General features: G+C 41.9%; 1 protein-coding gene across 1 annotated transcript in view; it reads left to right on the forward strand.

Moving 5' to 3' along the window:
• The window catches only part of gnaz (guanine nucleotide binding protein (G protein), alpha z polypeptide), a 47771-nt gene that overhangs the window by 12470 nt on the left and 20448 nt on the right, over positions 1-14853 (forward strand). The window contains exon 2 of the mRNA XM_074690401.1: positions 13221-14497. Within this exon, the coding sequence (XP_074546502.1) occupies positions 13775-14497 (723 nt within the window). The 5' untranslated portion in view covers positions 13221-13774. The remainder of the gene's footprint in view (positions 1-13220; positions 14498-14853) is intronic.

Consider the following 14853-nt stretch of genomic DNA (forward strand, 5'->3'; position numbering starts at 1 on the left):
TAAATAAAAACCACATAACCCTTTCAGGTTTTTCACAGAAAAACTATGATATATTAACTTTCTTGTAGACACCACTGTTTGCAGCTCTTTCTTATTAACTTCACTGTAAAAACCAGAAAGCAACCAGGCTAAGAAACCTAAGTGATACAACACCTACCAGCACAATATATTTCACTACCAGTATGGTTGTATAACAGGATTTTTTTTATTATTATTATTATCATTATTATTTATTTATTTATTTATTTATTTATTTTGGGGGGGGGGGGGGGGGGGGGGGGGTGTCAGATAAGGCACAAACTACTGAATGGTGGAATAAAAAGTTATGTTCTATGCATGTGTAAGTCTCGATCACGTGGCCAGACTAAAAAGAAAAAAAAAAAATCATGATGTGCCTCTGGTATTGTACAGGGGGCCGGGCAAAATGTGGAGGCGGGCTGTATCTGGTCCCTGGGCCATAGTTTGGGGACCGCTGATATAAAGTAAAAATACAGTTGGTTATCACATTACATTTCCATGTCTACACTGAACTGATCTATTTTTATGTTCCCTGCTGTACAATTCATTTATATATATATATATATATATATATATATATATATATATATATATATATATATATATATATATATATATATATATATATAGTGAAGTTAAACTTATGCGTACATTTTATTTTTGAAAAAAAGAATCTTTGCAGCCCATCAGCACCATGGTGTCATATGTTTGGTGGTGGTGACCAGCTGTGCGACAAACTGAGTCTGTCATGGGGACAGGAAGCTAATGGGAAGCTTGTGCTTGCTTCTGTAACTGCTTTCATCCTCAGCTGTTAAATTTAACTTCAAACGATGATCCACGTGTCTTATTTCAGAGCAGGAGACTGGCTGATGTATTCACATCCTCCTGTATGATACCTCGGCACTCATATGGATTAGCCTTAGCATGTTGTGACGACGCAATCACTGTAGCCTTTCTGCAAAATCACAGGCAGGGCACTGTTTTGATTAAGATGGCAGAACACTGAGACTAGAGTTAAACAATTTCTTAATCCATTTTTCATAATTGAATCTTCCTGATCCACCAATTCAGTGCAGTCAGTTCAAAACTGCAATGAATTAATGACTGGGATTTTACTTCAACCCTGGGAAAATGGCCATGAAGTTATTATATCTTATTTGTCTTTTGCTATTTTCAGGTTCCTTTACATTTTCTCTCCATCTCAAGGCACAAAAGTCCAAAGTGAGTCTGAACCTGACGACCTTATCTGAATCATGTGCAGCCAATCAGACCAGAGGTTGTTGCTCCGTGTGAAGCACAGGAGTGCAAAGATTGAAACCTCATGACTCTTATCTAAAGGTGAATTAAATGAGACCACCTTTTTTCCCAGAGTTCATTTTCATTTACATGCAAACATAAATTCATCTGAGGATAGGAACTTTCTTTAAGTGTTACAAACATCTTTCTATCCTCTTGTACATATTTTCCTCTCAGTGTTGCTCCTAAACCTGTCTAAAGCAGTAAAAGTCTTACTCTGGCTCTTCTCTTTGATTCAGTTATCCATGGCTGAAGCAATAAAACATGCAAATTGATAGACTGAAGATGTGAAAACACGAGAAGTGTTATATTGTAATGGCAAGAGCTGCCAGAACATGTCTGCTCCTTGTTTAATATTTAAAAACCTCCAGCAAATGCAGCTTTAAGGAGAACAAATATACAACATATCAATAATGAATTTCTCTGCCTCACACAGTGTGTTTGGAGGCAGCACACAGAACTAAACCCAGGTAGGCTGTTTCAGAAAGAGCGTTATTCTTTGTTTACTGTTTGAGCAGTTGTAGATGGTATTCTGATAGTGCATGTTTTGACTGTCAACAATGTCACAGACTTCAAGTTTGTCGTACCCTCCAGAGAAATGCTAACATCCGTGGAAACACAGGCAAACCTTCAGGAGCAGGTGTTGGTGTGCTGGTTCCCCACGTAGCTCATCACGTCGACAGAGCTCCACTCGATATCACCCTCATCTCTCCCCTCAGGGTCAAACCAACCTCAGTAGCTGTTTTTAAATCATTTTATCTAATGTTTATCCTGGAGTTTGTGGCCTGTTCTCCTCTACAGTGTTACAAACACTGGCCAGTGTGAAAAAATGCCAACGTTCATGTCTATCTGTAAGAGGATTAGCCAGCTCCAACATCCGTTTACCAGATTTTCTGTTATGTATGCCTTCATTTGGGGATTAAGCTCCTAATTTATTTTTGGTTTTGTCTATGAAACTCGACCGTCACCTGTTGGTAATACTGACCTCTTTGACACTCAATGAACAGTTGAAGAGCAAGTAGTTAAAGAGAGCTATGCTATCACATATTTTAAACACAGATACAATCAAATTCAGAATTTAAAAAAAAACTTTATTGATCCTCTTGGGGAAATTGTTTTTTTGTCCACAGGTTTCAAAGGGTTAAAAAATGGGAAAAAATGCAAAATATAAGCAGTGTCAAAAAAAAAAAATATTTAAATAGAAGCCTAAACATTCTACATTTCAATATATGTGGTATATAAATGATGGCAAAAAATATGTGTTATTGCACAGAGGTAACTGTTGGACATAATTAGCTTGAACCAAAATAAGTCTGGAGAAAACCTTGTGACTAAAGAGTGAGGAGTTGTCCAGTCTGATGGCCACAGGCAGGAATGATTACCTGTAGCACTCTGTTGCTTTTGGGTGGAATCAGTATTAGAAATAGAAATAGAAATAGAAATAGAAAATACTTTATTTATCCCCGAGGGGAAATTCAGGAGTCACCGCAGCATTTAAGAAAACAAAAGTAAGAAAGAGTACAGAAAGTGCAAATATGTCCATAAGAAATTAGATGACGACATCCCGTCCACCACTCGTCCACCACTCTCCAGCCCAGCCAGTCTCCACCTCCACAGGGTCCAGGACTGAGCCTCCCCAGCAGTCTGTTCAGTCTCTGTCTCCTGGATCCTGTCTGCTCACAGCAGGCGAAGCTCCTCCGATGTGTCGCGGCGTCCGATGTCAGCTCCGTCAGCCACGTCCGTGAACAGCATGATGCCGCTGGATTAGCACAGCTAGCTCATCCATCCCCCGGAGCGAGATCCCACGTTCCCAACAACGATGGATGGAAGGACAGGTCCACATCGTCACCTCCCAGCTCACATCCGAGAACCAGCACGTCGTCCTCACTGCCCCCTCCTCAGCTCGAGGGAAATCATCAAGCCCTACACTAGTTAGCATTGACATGCTACAGGCTGCTAACAGCTAATTTCGCATGTAAACAATGCAGCCATGGTTACATGTAGGATCTCCAGACAAACACAGGAGAAAAGTAGTAAAAAATACCACCGAAGCCACAAAAAGTTTGGTGTCCGTGACCAACAATGAACCATACAAAGTGATGATCCACTCCAAATACAAAGATGACGAAAAAGAGACGAAAAAATTACAAGAAACGGACAAAGACGAGAGAGCTGCTGCAACAGGCAGCTACTTGGGTAGCGCCTAGCGTATCTAGCGTATGTAGCGTAGCCTATTAAGTTACAATGCTGCTTGTTCAGACTAAACGCGTGGGGATTCTCAAACCTCTACATGTTCATATGTTGTTGGAATCACAGAGGTTTGACCATAGATCTGTCCCAGACAGGCCTTCAGTGGGCTGGCCAATCAGAGGGGAGGGGGTTTGTGGAGCAGGGAGCCTTAAAGAGGCAGTAGCTACAATGAAGCATTCCAGACAGAGGCTGATATATATATATATATATATATATATATATATATATATATATATATATATATATATATATATATATATATATATATATATGTGTGTGTGTGTGTGTGTGTGTGTGTGTGTGTGTGTGTGTGTATACATATATATACACTATTTGTTACTGTCCATCTTTCTGAATAGAGCTTGCATTTACTGCATTGTTTGTATTAATTAATTTTGAGTAGTATGTTTACACACCATCACAAATACATACACAACATGGATATATACACATTGATACGTACAGTAGAAGCAATTTGAATTTTTTAACCGGAGGTCAAGTTTCTCACAAATGAAATGTCAACAAGCAAAACAAAACAACAACAATGATTTACATAACAAACACAGACGATCCTGGTCATGTGGTTTCATCAGATTGGTAGGTCATTGGTATAAACAGTAATTTAAACAAATATTGTCAGGGGGCCCAACTTTAGTTTTTTTATTTTTAAGATAGAGATGGAATGTGACATTTTTAACTGATTGTTGAGCTCTTCCATATCTGCAGCCCTCAGAGTATGATGCTAGAGCTGGTGCATTTCTATCCATCCATCCATTCATTTTTTGAGCTGCTTATCCTGTTTAGGGTCCCTGGTGGCTGGAGCCTATCCCAGCTGTCATTGGGCAAGAGGCGGGGTACACCCTGGACTGGTCGCCAGCCAATCGCACAGCTGGCACAGACAGACAACCTTTCACGCACACACTCATACTTAGGGGCAATTAAGAGTGCTTAATTAACCTGGTGAGCATGTTTTTGGACTGTGGGAGGAAGCCGGAGTACCCGGAGAGAACCCACGCATGCACAGGGAGAACATGCAAACTCCACACAGAAAGGCCCACCGGCCAAGCTGGGAATCGAACCAGTGACCCTCTTCCTGTGAGGCTGCAGCGCTACCCGTTGCACCACCGTGCAGCCCTCAGGTGCATTTCAGTCTTTGTTTTTTCAAAGCACTTTGACTTTCATTCCTGGTGGCATGGATAGGAAGATCAGAATGAGCTCACACATTTTCTGGTTCATTTCGTGCACAGTCTGGTGTAGGGATGGGTGTCGATAACCAGTTCATGTTAAGAATTGATCAGAAATGGTTCAATGCATCGATGCCGTCGGCCTTTGTGCTTGACCATTCCCTTGTTGATTATTTACATCACATGAGAGCAATCAGTAACAATGCAAATTGTGCAACACTGTTAATCATGCAAGGGTGGCAGCAACATTGGTACCAGGAGTGTTGTGTCACATTTATTCGTTCTATTTACTTATGAGCTATTATATTGTTAAGTATAATATTCTGAGGAGGAATTGATAAGGGAATCAACACAGAATTGGTTCAATAAGCAGAACCAATAAGGGCATTGGTGTCAATAAAATCTTATCAATACCTCTACCCTACATTATACAGGCATTCTGAAGGTATTGGACTTCATCCATCATCAAAAGTACTCCTGAAGGGCTTTACAAAAGATATATAGAAGTCAAAATGAAGCACAAGTTACTCAACGTGCCTAAACACAGGATCACAGAGTCAGCAAAGCCAAGACCACCAGCCTTTGGTCCTTCATGCTGGGTAATGTTTTCACACTGTGATGGTTACACATATACAGCTGCATACAACCTCTATACGATTTTCAAGATCAAAACACCAACTGCAGTATGAGATCTCATCTGTTATCTTTGCTGGTTTAAATTGATATAGTCATAGCACAACCATGGTGAGGAATATGACATTTGATCAGCGTTTTGAGACATTATATAAAAAAACGATGAGTGATTTATTTGACTATCTTGTTATTGTGGTGCTGTTCAGCAAGAATTATAATTTTTAATCACTTAATCTGAGCCTAAGACCAAACATCCTTCGTCTGAGCAGTCCCTCTAAGCACATGGGCCAAACTCTTACCCTGGTTGCTTAATGTCAGCACTGTCGTAGAAGCACAGTTTAATAGTTATTCTACTGTTTCAACCCCTGGATTTTGAGAACGGTTGTTAAAACGATTCTGTGAAAAACCACAAAGTTCCCTTTTGCGAGGCAGAACGGTAAAAGTTCCTCAGAAGCAGGAAGCAGCCTTCCAGCCACTCAAGTCTGAGCCCTGCACAGCTGTAGCATGTGAGGAAGGCATGTGAGATATTCAGTTGCTTTTGTATATATAGATGTTTTTTATTAGTTTGCCGGAGGGGCTCTGAAGCTCTCTGATGTCGTACAAACATCCATAAGAATCAGAGGCAGAGGCAGAGGCAGAGTGAGCAGTGAGGATATTGTAAGGTTTGAAGCCAGCTGTGGAGAAGCTCGAGTGTGGGTGACACAAAGTTGGGGCCTGGTAACCTACAGGGCATGTGGATATGAATTACTGTACAGTCATCCAAGAGTCACATTTCCATAGCAGCATGCTGTTCTGAATAGTCAAGGTTATAACCGCTCTACATGTGCCTGACTGTCTGATCTTAATGAAAACCAATGAAACAGCAGCTTCATTTTCAGGCAGAGTCCAAACAGGAAAAAGTGAAGTCCTCGGCATGCTCAGCTGAGATGAATGAGAAATTCTCTTTTTGGTTAGTGCTGATGTAAATAAGTACAGGAAACATTGTGTGCTCGTTCCCGCTTTAAAACAACAGTTATTTTACAACAGACAAATAAATTGAAGTGCATTATTCCTCCCAGCGGGTTGATTCACTCTTAAACAGCTCCTGCAGTCTCCCTTGAAATGAAAGCCTGCTGACCGCAGCACAAAAACACACCTGCATGCCTCATTTATAAACCATTACAAGGTGACTGGAAGTGCACCTGTGCCTGTCACCTGCTCTCCCTAACATCTTTCACTTTCCATTCACAAGAATAATACATTTTCTACATTGTACTCCTGAAACACCTAAGCACACACGCACACACACAGCTGTCCTACATTTGTCAATCACCGTCATCATGGCGTATTATTCCGCTGCAGCGGAGCATTACCTGCGCTCACATGCTGTTTAAATGAATTAAACTTTATCACGTGTTTTCAGACGGGAGCAAGGCGAGGTGGATTTCACACGACACATATTGGAATTAACACGCTCGTGTAGCTCTGTCAAACAGCTGTGACATGACGCAAATGAGCATTGGTTAAGGAAGCACCCTGATATTTACCTCTCTGAAACTGACAGTACCACACAGAGATGACTCCAGGATTAGACAAAGACTGGGAGGTGAAAAGTTTGGAGGATGTTGTTAATGTGATCAGGTAAAGTTACCCTGATCATTGCAAGCCAAACTGCTACAATGAAAGTCGGTGGATCCACTGTACAGATTGAAATACTAGGTCTTTCTTTGAAAACATATTTTTGTGTTTTTTTATTTTTTATGTTTAAGCCAAAGCTGCAATGGTTTGTCAACATAATGACTACGTCAATTGTAAAAATCATCAGCATGAATTTTCAATACTTGACGCGTCGTATAGGCGATAAATACTAATCTGTAACTTCAGTTTGCTGCATGAGGTGCTGTGTTATTGATACTTTTATGGATGAGGATAACTAAATTCATACATGGGAAATGATGAGGAAGTACCTCCATGGCGCGCTGATGGAGGCTCTGCACTTCCAGCTTGGACAGCCCGACAGCTCCCAGTGTAGCATCTCCTTTGCTCTCTGTTGTGGACAGTTTTTGGGATATGAGTCACAAACTAGAGTAAAAAAACTCCTACAACTTTTTAAAAGTCAGCAGCGCAGATGGCCTGGCGGTCCAGGTCGCGCTCCATGAGGTTCACCCTCATGTGGGTGGTTCATATCCAGCCTGTGGCCTCTTTCCCACATGTCACTCCCCACTCTCACCTTGTTTCCTGTTCTATCCAGTGTCCTCTACTATCTGATCAAAGGCATAAAAAGCCCAAAAAATAACTTTAAAAACAAAAAAAGTGAGGACGTTTATCTGATAGAGCTTGTTTAAGCTCACACTGCACTGGTACAATAACAGTAATTGGACTTCCTTGTTACCTGCTCACATGACACAGAGCTGACCAATCAGAGGTGAGAACCTAACTCTGGGTAAATACAGTGGAAACAAGGAAAGCACATTCAACAGATGTTAGTCACGGTTATGAGGTGCTGCAGGAAAATTATTTAGACCTAATTTACAAATACTTACCTATGAAAATCATATGTAAATATTCTCACCGGAAATACTACAAAAATATGTTTATATGTAATATAATATGTAAACTGACCATGTTGGTGTTAAACATTAATCTAATGGACAATCTAAATTGATTCTTGTCAGTACAATTCCATTTTTAGTCATACTATTTAGTGTTTAATTTGCTGAGTCATCTGTTTAATTACTTCACATTAAAAACAAAGGAAAAATGATATCACCATGCATCACTGTGGTTTGATTTACACGGCTGGAGTTTTATAGGTGTGCACTCTTTAGCCACTGAGAGAAAAATATCCACCACCACCAAAGTATTTCAGTCCAAATCCTATGAGTATCAAAAAATATTCTTCTCTGACGCTGCTTTATTTCGCGAATGAAACTTTAAACTCAGATTTTTAGTTTATGGTGCAGAAAGTCACATGGCTGCTCTTCAGCATCATAGTTAGTGGTTTGTATTCCCTACCTGGCTCCTCAAGTTCCCCATTTTACCCAGTCAGAGGCAGAGCTCAGCTGATTGACAGGCAGGAGCCCTGTAGCTGTTCAATAGGAGGCTTAAAGCCCGCCTCACTTCCAATGTGGCCCAAAAAAGACGAAAGGCTTCAAAAACTGCAGACAGGTGACATCACAGAGACTACATCTATATTTTACACACTTTATGGTTTTCCCCCATGGTGAAAAACTAGATGTGACATTTTATGGGCTGCTGACTGTACCTGTGAGGAAAAGGTATCAAGATTCTTCTTTTGTGTTTGTTTAGTCTTTGATTCAGTTCAACCCAAAGAACCAGTTCTTCTCGTTACAGGAGAGACACGTTGACTCTAGGCTTACGCCGAGCATACCATAAACATCTTCCTGCACGTTTGCTCCTGTGTTTGTCATATATACATTTACCCCAGAGCACTTCCTTCATAATGTTAAAGCAGTAGTGAGTAAGGGTCTGCTGAAAGTTGCTCTGGTAGCATACCTGTTTGATGAAGCTTTTTTTTTTTCTAATAGTGGTGTTGAAAATATTTATGTCTGATGTAGAATTTATAGCACACAGTTTATATGGTTAGTTGCATAATGTCTCTGTAATCGAACGTGGAATAGAGGCTGAATGATGGCTCTAGCGGCCTGGAACATCATGCTCATTGTCACTATTTACCCAGAGATGTGCCCACTGAATCTGCAAACAGATGAGCTTCAACCTGCCAACCTTTTGTTCTCATTTATAAATGATGTTTTCAGCGGTTATTTGACCGTTGTCTTCATGCCATATGAGAATCAACTGCCTGAGCTGCGTTGTTACCCTTCAGGCTGTAAAATGACAACAAATCTAGAAACTATCTATTTTAAGACCCAGGTGTGTTTGATCGTCATCTTCTTCAAAGTATTCAGACGGCTCCGTCTGTCACAGTATCCACAGATACCGCTGAATATATCTGTCATTATTCAGACATTGTGTCTGAGTAATAGCACCGAGCCTCTGACAGATTAAAGCTACAACTGGATGTTAACGTGAGTGACCCACATTTTTAAAGCAGAAAGACTGAGGCGGTCATACGGCGGGAACACTGCGACTGCATGAGCTCATCTCTAACGCAAAGTGTGATTGTAATTATTTGCAGCATGGTGAATTAATAATAGGAGCTAAGCACCTGAGAGAGTGATGAGGAGAGCTAATGGACCGAGTGCACCCAGAGACGAGAAGGGGGGGCAGGAGAGTGACCGGGCTCGGTCTCATCTTGGCTATCACATTACCCCGGCCCTCATGATACACGGAGATGCTGGCCTCTCTCTGTGGGCCCCATGGATCTGCCTCCACTCACTTATCCTTAAAGTGACACACCTCCTCTTTGTTCCAGGGGGCTGGTTGTGTGATCACATACAGGTTGTGCTCTATTTTGAAAATACGGTTAGGCATAAACAAAGATTGGTATGAGTTAGGAGAGGATGCAGTTTTAAATTTGAGGTGTTCGTGTTTACAGTTATTTTCCAATTAACACTCAAAGCAGGAGCATTTTCAAGCAGTCTGCACATTCTTGATTAAGTTTTGCTAATTTTTTGGTCGCATTCGTTCCTGGCTTTTCATCCCACTCACTATTAGGGTGTAGACATCAACAGACCTCACTTTTATTTATTCAATTTAACATCACAGAGAATTTTATTAATACCATTTTAATGGGATTACAGCATGCATTGGTTTTGCACCGCTTGCATCCCTCCTCCTTAGCAATTATCTTAAGTGTGAAGACTTCAAAACAGGAAAGAAATGCGAGAGTTGCATATTTTGTGAATGAGACTTAACACACACACACACACATACACACACATGTTCAGCTTTAATGTGTTTCATAGGCTCTGGAAATCAGTGATGTGTGCATTAACCGGTTTGGCTGCCTGTGCCGTTTGCAGAGGGTAGTCAGGTGCCCGCAGCCAGGAAACAGTGCTCCCCACTCTGTTTGTGATGTGATGCTTTGTTATGGCTTTGTTCTGCTCTGTTTGTTCTCTCAGTCATTTGAAGACTGGACTTCACTCACTCACTCGGCTCTGAGAAATGCTTCCTCTCCATCTATGTGACAGGTCCGCGGGAGTAAAGTTACGCCAACAAAACTAGGCCACAGTATGATTTCATATTTCTTACTCAGCCAGTAGGATGCAGCATGTTTCAATATGAGTCCATTTCTCCCAGAATCCAACAGGCACTGATCGCGAAGCAAGAGTATCAAATTTGAATTTTTTTAAGTCATGATGAACTAAAACAATGGATCAGATCATGCTGCTAACGTGTTACTCAGTCACAGAATCCATTGTCACTCAGTAATGTGTTACTCTATTTGAACACTCTTTTCTGTAACAACTAATCTAACATGTTAATTTTTCCAAACCAGTAATCAGGTTAAAGTTACTCATTTAAGTCACTGTGGGTTACAATTTTTTCATTTTTCTTAACGAAACAAAATCTTCTTTTTCCTTGCATCTCTGGGAGTGACAGAAGTCGCGTCAGCCAGCTACGCAAACGACAACAACCATGGATTTGCAGCTGGAAACACAGTCACTGTTTTGAGTTTGTGTCAGCTAAAGATGACAGTATGAAGGTCTGTCGATCACTCTGTGCTGCCAACCCTCCGTTAAGCACAAATCCATCCGTTGAGGAGCAGAGCAACATAACGTAGGCAACAATGAAGCACTGGCAACAAGCAGGGGCGTGCCCACACTTTTTAGACTGGGGTGCCCCGAGCAAGGTACAGAGGATTATGTGAGCCCACACTACAGCAACATTTATCTTTACTTTCGCCAAGAAGGTTGTGTTTTTTTATAACTCAAAAACTAATGAACGGATCTTGATGAAATTTTCAGGAAATGTTCAAAATGGGATAAGGAAGAAGTGGTCAAATTTTGGAGGTGATCTTAATCACCATCGAGATCCAGGACTTTTTTGTGAGATAGGGCCGTTTTCACCGAATGTGTATATAACTCCACGATAAATGGTCGGATTGCTTTGCAAAACAATACAAGACAAGGTCACCATAATTTCTGACAGATGTAGAAGTATGATCCACATCCTGAAAATATTCTGGTTACTAAGATCCAGAACATGAAATATGTATTGGGTCATCATCATTTTCAACACTGTCAGGAAACAAATTATTGTGCAAACCTGCAACTAACACCAAATTGTAGCAGACAGTCTGCTGAAAGGGAGTATAACATAAAAGTAGGACTAAAGTGTTGGTGACAATCACAATATGTTTGGTGGACGTTTGAACTCTCTGAGTGCTTTTCTAGTTGCTTATTGTTTCACAAATACGGGGTCAGCAGACTACAGCTTTACCAAAAATATTGAAACCAACAAAAACCAAACTGGACTAAAACAAAGTGTTATAAAAAATAATAATTTTAAATCTAAAATTAAACCAAACAGTGCTGTTGTGCATCAAAAATAGTACTGCAAAAGCTTTATTTAGTTGTATTTTAAAATTCAAAATGTATGAAATGAATTTTTTTGTTTCAACTGAAAAGTAGACACTACACAGCTACCAACAATCACTGAGTGTTCCTCTAAAACTACACATGTAGACTCTTTATTATCAATTTAACCTCAATCCCACAATTTTGCCAAATCATTCAGCTGCAGGTGCTGTTGGCAGGTGATGAATGTAACTAATAAAGTCAACTGAAATCTAATTAGTTACTTTAAAATTGAGAAATCAGTTAAGTAACTAAGTTACTTTTTAAAGGAGTAATCAGTAATTGGATTACTTTTTGAAGGTAACTGTGGTAACACTGCTCTAAAATCAAGCCTCACTGTGCTTTGAGCAGGAGTAAGAGGAAACCAAGTAAATGCAGAAATCATGTTTTTCTCTCCTCCTGATCACAGTTTAGACAGCACAGATGTCTGGGCAAGGAAAGAGGGCTTTACAGCAGCGCAAATGCACGAAAGCACCTGCTGGTTTAAGCCTGTTTTTTTTTCCTCTGTGAGAGAAAATAACCATTTGACCTGACGCCTTTTTGCTGAGGAGCTTCAAGCGTATGGTGCACCGAAAGGAAGGATTGAGAGAGGCGTTGGGATTTAATGGAGGAGACGCTATGGTTACAGAGAATTACACACAGGAGTTTATTATGCATCCTCTCAAATGGAGGAGTTTGTTGTTGAGAGCCTGTCTCTATGTGTGTGTGTTTGACCTTGACTGTGTATGTAATACTAAGTGTGTGTGTGCGGCAGAGCTGAATGGGTAGGTGTGGTCAGCTGAAATTAGAGTGTATGGTAACACAGGACTGCAGGCGCAGAGAGCGTGAGGTGTGTGTGTGTGTGTGTGTGTGTGTGTGTGTGTGTGTGTGTGTGTGTGTGTGTGTGGCTGCTGGGAGCAGAGTCTGAAGAGGAAGTGTACACAGAGCGATGCAGACAGAGGTTGAATGTTAAACATGCAGGTTGACATGGATGTGACTGCGCTGCGTTTCTCCTCCTCCGTCCACTGTCCTCAAAGTGAAAATGTCAGAGTTTGTTTCCTTCTCCTTCCTCAAGTGTGCAGCCAGAGCAGGATGCTAATTAGCTTTGCACAGCATGAAGACTAAAAGCAGGGGCAAGCAGCAAGCCGGGCTCTCTCCAAGTTGAAAAACACACTTACCAGCAGCTCTAAATCCCTCTAATTGACACATTATTACTTGTTAGTTTAATGGGTACATGTGTTAAAACAGAAATTTGTGGTCTAATGTTTCACCTCTGGCTAGATCCAGTTGCTGAGCACAGCTCTAGTCTTTCCACTTGAATAAGGGCTGTTACACTTTGTAGCATGTTTTTAATATATCTTTTCTTTTCTCTTGGCAGATCAAGAGGCCTGCGGTTGTCAGGGAGATATCAAAGCACAGAAGAAGCAGAAAAAGATTTTACAGAGGTTTGAAAGAGTTGCAGAAGCAGCGTAAGGCCAACACACAACGAGAGCCATGTGGGAGGAGAGTGAGGGACTTTTGCTATTCATACGCATCAAACCCAAACGCTTCCTCCACTGACAAACGCTGACCATATCCAGATTCTGCCTGAGCGGGGAGCCCCTGCTATGAGCCCCAGACCCCTCGGCTTCAGCAGGCGATCCGACCTCAGTGCCAGGCACTGTGTGGGCATCCCAAAAGTCTGGGTTCTGCCCACACAGGACTTACAGACTGCTTTACCCAACACACCAAGAATGACATCTTCCTGAGTCAACCTTCATTGATTAGTCTGTCCTGAAGTTTTGTCCACGCTCCTGAGAAAGTCCCGACCTTCGCAGAGCACCCGTTCCTGCCTCCCCCAACACGCCGCCCTCTCTCAATACTTCATCGTAATTTGCTTCCCCATCAAGCAGCAGCACGAGTTCCTTTGTGCTCACCACGTGGTGGAGGACCATGGGATGCCGTCAGAGCTCGGAGGAGAAGGAAGCGGCTCGGCGCTCACGGCGAATCGACCGCCACTTGCGCTCAGAGAGTCAGAGGCAGCGGCGCGAGATCAAGCTCTTGTTGCTGGGCACCAGCAACTCAGGCAAGAGCACGATCGTCAAGCAGATGAAGATCATCCACAGCGGAGGCTTCAACCTGGAGGCGTGTAAGGAGTACAAGCCCCTCATCCTGTACAACGCCATCGACTCCCTCACCCGCATCATCCGTGCCCTCACCACCCTCAAAATCGACTTTCACAACGCTGACCGCGCCTACGACGCCGTGCAGCTCTTTGCCCTCACGGGACCAGCTGAGAGCAAGGGGGAGATAACTCCAGAGCTGCTGGGGGTCATGAAGCGTCTGTGGGCCGACTCAGGGGTCCAGGAATGCTTTCAGCGCTCCAACGAGTACCACTTAGAGGACAACACTGCCTACTACCTGAATGACCTGGACCGCATCTCCGCGCTCGAGTACATCCCCACCGTAGAGGACATCCTTCGGTCCCGTGACATGACCACTGGCATTGTGGAGAACAAGTTCACCTTCAAGGAGCTCACCTTCAAGATGGTGGATGTGGGTGGACAGCGCTCAGAGAGGAAGAAGTGGATCCACTGCTTCGAGGGCGTTACTGCAATCATTTTCTGTGTCGAGCTAAGTGGCTATGACCTCAAACTCTACGAGGACAACCAGACGGTAAGACGACGCTTCTTTTAATGTTCTTTTCCACCACGGATGTGATAACCTGACTTTAATATGATTAAATGAAATTATTTTGTATGCTAATACTCCTCCTGTTCTGCCTGTGGTCCTAAAATGATATTAAATGAACTTCTTGGTGTATTATTAGGTCTACTGGGATATTAATTTGATTTTATGATTTTGCCCATCACTTGTTTGTCTTGTGGTAGAAAAACTGGAAGATCTAAAGGAGATCAAACACGTTTCAATTAAATGAAATGTTTTCAGATTTCAGAGAAACCAACAGATCTCAGGTCTGCTCTGCTGTGACACATCCTCTCTGTGCATCTGCGTCTCCAGCTCCTTCCTTC

The sequence above is a fragment of the Halichoeres trimaculatus genome, unplaced genomic scaffold (assembly GCF_033239565.1).
Source record: "Halichoeres trimaculatus isolate MK-OKI-2021-1 unplaced genomic scaffold, fHalTri1.1 fHalTri1_scaffold_16, whole genome shotgun sequence".
Taxonomy (NCBI): Eukaryota; Metazoa; Chordata; class Actinopteri; order Labriformes; family Labridae; genus Halichoeres; species Halichoeres trimaculatus.